The 5,181-nt window shown below is 41.1% G+C and overlaps 1 protein-coding gene across 2 annotated transcripts in view; it reads right to left on the reverse strand.

Moving 5' to 3' along the window:
* SMARCAL1 (SWI/SNF related, matrix associated, actin dependent regulator of chromatin, subfamily a-like 1) overlaps positions 1–5,181 on the reverse strand; it is a 58,872-nt gene that overhangs the window by 18,105 nt on the left and 35,586 nt on the right. Inside the window, exon 11 of one of the 2 annotated variants that reach the window (XM_008583709.1) lies at positions 2,838–3,056. The exons of the other annotated variant lie outside the window; for it this stretch is intronic. Within the exon in view, the coding sequence (XP_008581931.1) occupies positions 2,838–3,056 (219 nt within the window). The remainder of the gene's footprint in view (positions 1–2,837; positions 3,057–5,181) is intronic. 2 annotated transcript variants of the gene reach the window in all.

Raw genomic sequence — 5,181 nt, forward strand, 5'->3', positions numbered from 1 at the left:
GTGTGTGTGTGTGTGTGTGTGTGTGTGTGTGTGTGTGTGTGTGTGTGTGTGGGGTGGGGGGCTTCCTACAGATTCATAAGGCCTCTTTATTTGACTAAAACCATGAAAACATAATTCTCCATTTTAACTTTCAACTCAGGATTTCAGAGCCGATCATGTTTGGAATGGATGTCAATGGTCATCCAGTCTGACCCCCAGTTGATGCTGGCTCCCCTTCCTGAAGTAAGTTAGAACAATGCTCCTGATGAGATCCAAGGTGTAGTATATGCACCAAATGGCTTTAGAAGTAGAAAGGTCTTCATGGTCCAGAGCACAAAGCACGTGAAATATTCATTTTCTACTTGGATTTTCCATTACAAAAATGAATTTACATTAAAGAACACAAAAGAGCACCAAGTTCTCAAAGCCTTATTATCTTATTATCTAAAAGATCTAGTATCTGGCTTTGGCATCACCCCAAAGGTAATCTGTACCAACTCAATTTCTATCTTTCAGAGATAAACTCTTAATTTTCCTAGGACTCCAAGGCAGCAGAAAGCAACTCTCAAGTGTGGGACTGAGAAGAGCTCTGAGCTCTTTCTCAGCTGGATTCCTGAAGAATTTCACTGCAACTTAGGCTTCATCATCATAATCTACAAAACAGTAAGACTCTGGGGTATTTAGGAAGCAAAGATGATAATCACACAACAGGTAGGACTCTGGGCAATTGGCACTACACTTATGTACTTTTCGATCATCAAAGCAGGTCCTGGCTCCCTCTAGATAAGAAAATACCAAAATATCCTTAAAAATTTGAGGGATTTTAGCTACCTAAAGTTATAAAATACTCAACATTCCTAATTTCTATGGCTCATCCTAATCAATTTCCTAACAATTTCAATAAACTCAGAAATCAAACTTTCAGGATACATCTAAAATTTTCTCTGGAAAGAGGCACTTACCTAAGTTGAAGAACTGTGCAAGTTGGTACAAGTTTAAAAAATGCTTTCACACTTTTCTGCACTAAGAACAGAATTCTTGCTGCTTCTATTTCTTTCTTCCTTTTTCTTTTTGGCCACAGTACACAATTCACGGTTGCCTCTTGGCCAGTAAATGTGACTTTCCTCCTCAATTCACATGCCCACAAATTGCTTTTTCAGTTGTCTACATTGGCTGATTTCAGATTGGTTCAGGAGGTGGCCCAGGTACAGGTGAGGGTGTTATCTGGAGCATCCCACAAAACACTGATAGACTAACTTCCATCTCACACATACGAGAAACAACTTTACTAGCAAAAAAACAGCATTTTATAAATATTCAGATCTCTGCATCTAAAAATATCGCATGTCTGAATTTTTTTCCCATTAATATTTGCTGTACTTGTTCATTGGTTTTTTTGTCTGGTGACATTCACTAGCAGATAAAAGTCAGCAGACATTAAAGGTTTAAGAAAAAGTGATAAGGAAAAACTTAAAATTGACAAAACATTTTCACTCATTGAATTTTTAGTCAATGACCACCAAGGTTGATTTTAGCAACAGAGTATCCTGGTTCTGCTCATGGTTCCACTAAGATATAATTTGAGAACACTAGTCCATGCATCCACGTCAATGTTGTTGAACTTTCGCCAAAGAGATTATACCTGTTCATTTCCTGCAGACCATCCAGATTGTTACATATTACATAGCAAAAATTAAATACAGCTCAACAATTTACCAGTGCATCCTCTATCTTACCCTGTTTCTTAAAAGTTACCAGCTAGTCTTGCTCATCACGTGGTAAAATAACATGTGTTACATATTACATAGCAAAAATTAAATACAGTTCAACAATTTACCAGTGCATCCTTTATCTTACCCTGTTTCTTAAAAGTTACCAGCTAGTCTTGCTCATCACGTGGTAAAATAACATTAAAAACATCACGCATACTGCTCTTGTCATTCTTATCTGTTTTGTAATCCCCCTCTGGAATTACAAAAACAAACGAGGCTGAGATCTCATCTATATCTAAGTTTCTTTATATGGGGTAATGTCAAACCCAGATAATGCTTTATGATAAGGTCAAAAAATATAAATGACTGTTATTTTCTTGGCAATGAAAATTAGAAGGCTTTATCCCAAAAGGATGGAAATGGAGCTGATGTAGATTACTTTATTGCACTTGGCACAGTATGACACTAAAAAGAGGCAAGAAATAAAAGTGTTTTGAAAAGATAAAACCACTGTAGTGGAAAGAACCTTAAACTATAAGGCCAAGAGCCTTGGTTCTTGCCTCAGCTCTGCCAAGGAGTAGCCATGAGACTCTAGAAAAACCGTAATCTCAGCTTCCCTCTCCGTAAAATGGGGATGCCAACTTCCAGCCGACCATGAATAGCTATAATAATAAGGATTCAAAAGGTTAAGAGGGTTTGAAAACTATACAAATTTCAATCTTGACTAATACAAATGACATGGTATGGCTAGAGGGCTAATATATGTATCAAATATATATAGGACTAATTTTTTTTAACAACTGTTACTAGACTAAGGCATTCTCAAAATACACTAAATGTAATTTCGACTTTCTTTGAGGGATTCAGAATATATATCACCATTCTGCCATTGCCCTTGGTTATTTTTATGGCCATCTGTCAATAGCAATCTAGACAAGTGAAAACTGTGGATTAATAAGAGATTTTCAAAACATACTAGGTAGGCTGAGAAATAAAATGGGCTCACTACTCTTGTCCAGGGAAGAGGAAAGAGGTTATGGCAAAGCATGCTCAGAGTACTCTGGGTTGTTTCCGCAGGGCCCCATGTACGAGGAACACCTGTGGACACGCCTGTTTCCAAATCCCCATCTCCGGCCCCGGGCTCACACTTTTGTCCTTGGTGGTCATTTCCTTGGCTGCGGCGTCCAGGGCAGCTCTGGCCTTGGCATTGATCCGTCCTGGAGCAACCACCACCATCTTGCGCTGCTTGGCCGGCAGCTGGGAAAGGACGTCGGATTTGAGGCGTCGCAGCATGACTGCCTCCTCCAGCAGGAGCTTCAGCTCTCCCAGATTGGAGGAGCCTGAGTAATCCCATCCCCAAGGCTGCTGCAGAGAACCGAGACACAGCCCCATTAGACCTCTCGCAGGGCCATATCCAAGGGGGCCGTGAGCTGCAGGCAGGCTTCTCTTCTCACAGCCACCCTGGCTTTGCTCAGAGGACTTCAAGTAACTTTACAAGGATAAATAAACCCCAAATGAGACACAGAAAGGAGAGGAAAAAAAAGAAAGTCAGAAAAGAGGTGAACAAAAAACACGTATCATGGCATTCTACAATTTGGCACTAAACTTTCTAGCAGCAAATGCAATAAGTCAAGTGATTTGGTGTCCATTTTATTAAAAAAAGAACCAAAAACTCAGCATGTGAGACTATTCCTGTATACTAAATACGGAAATAAATCTTCACTAGGGCTTATCTTACAGAGCCCATTGCACAATGTAATAAATAATATTAGTAACATCTTTATTTGATGAGATTCAAAGGGATTTTAAAAACTGTGGTTCCTCCGTATGGATTAGACCAAGACAACCAAGTACAGTGTAGTAAAAACTACAACGCTCTTGTTGTTATGGTGGCCCGGTTGGCAGCAGGAGCCCAGAACACGGGCTTTTGCCAGCCTGGCTGAAACCTGAGGCGGTGTCTAGAGTGCGTGGGAAGTCCTTCATCAACATGGTGCCCCCCCCCGCCCCCGCAGTAGCTCACAGAGGCTATTCTTTGTCACACAGCAAGAGAAGATGTTACCAATTAAAATAGACTCCCTGTCCTTCAGCAACAATCTTCCTGGAAATAAGACTGATTTCCCGAGTCTTGTAGAAAATCAGGGAGCCGGTATGCCTGCTGCTTTGTGTTTGCAGCTACCTGTCTCCCCTCCCACTTCACCTTCTCCTGGGCTGTGAGCCACCTGAGGGTGGGGTGAAGCTTGTTCATTTTAGAGGACCAGAGGGCCTAGACAGGGCAGGTGTCCTATAAACCTAACCTTTGCTGAATTGAGAATAGGAAGAGAAGGCCAAAGGTGTAGAAATAAAATGATCAAAAGCTGTTTCTTTAAAAAAAAAAATCCCTGAAATCAATGGGAAGTTCATAGCAAATGCCTTCAAATAGCACTGGGGTTGCAAATGAGCTCAGTATGAGGCTCTCTTCAGTGGCTTCTCTTAATGCATGAAGCTGGCCAAAAATAAAAGCAGCCCTGACCTGCAGAAAACTTCCCATGTACAGGCTCTGGGGTAGGTGGAAGGAAGGATGTGAAGATGAGGAATGCACTGTTTATGTTGGTTTATTGAGGTGGGACTGGGGTGTTAGCAAAAAGGAGGGAAAAAGGAGACTACCAGGGTGACACTTTGGTTTCTGGCATGAGAGGCTATTGGGGAGACGATGGCTGAGACTGGGAACACCAGAAGGGACAGTGTGGGAGTAAAGGTGGTGAATTCTGTCCTCAGCCCCTTCCATCACTAGCTGAGCATTACTACTCCACGGACCCAGACAGTTAAGGAAGAGCAGATTCTTTTCAGAAAGTGGATCATCTGCAAATAGGACAGAGGTGCAAATCACAGAGAAAGAATTTTAAAGAACCATGAAAACCATACACGATCAATCTAGTCTGGATTGATCCACGGGAAAGTGAATTACACATTTGCTTGAAGTATATGGCTTTTAAATACAGTTAATAATTGGGAAACTGTTGCCTCAATATGCAGCTAAAAATGATATGCAATTAACTTTGCTAAGCACTAAAAATTATATTATAAGTGCTTTCAATGTAAGTGGCTATTTCTAAAGTACTTGAAAAGTTTTCTTTTTTAGAAAGCACTTAGAAAATAAAGCCAACAATCTTATTTGCATCACGAACTTACATAGCAAGGCTTTTCCCTCATGGATGGCTTGTAGAGTGAGCTGTAGCCATTTCTCCAAACTGTCAGTGTCTTCCTTACAAATAGAGGCTCCGTGTATTTGAGCCCACCCTAGGCGGCTCGGGACTAGGCTTCCCATTCTACTTATTCAAAGGCTCTCCTTTGTCTTTCTTGCACAGAGAGGGATTTTTCACTTTTACTTCATACGGCTCCGTGTATTTGAGCCCACCCTAGGCGGCTCGGGACTAGGCTTCCCATTCTACCTATTCAAAGGCTCTCCTTTGTCTTTCTTGCACAGAGAGGGATTTTTCACTTTTACTTCATA

Source organism: Galeopterus variegatus, unplaced genomic scaffold (assembly GCF_000696425.1).
Source record: "Galeopterus variegatus unplaced genomic scaffold, G_variegatus-3.0.2 Scaffold3009, whole genome shotgun sequence".
NCBI lineage: Eukaryota > Metazoa > Chordata > Mammalia > Dermoptera > Cynocephalidae > Galeopterus > Galeopterus variegatus.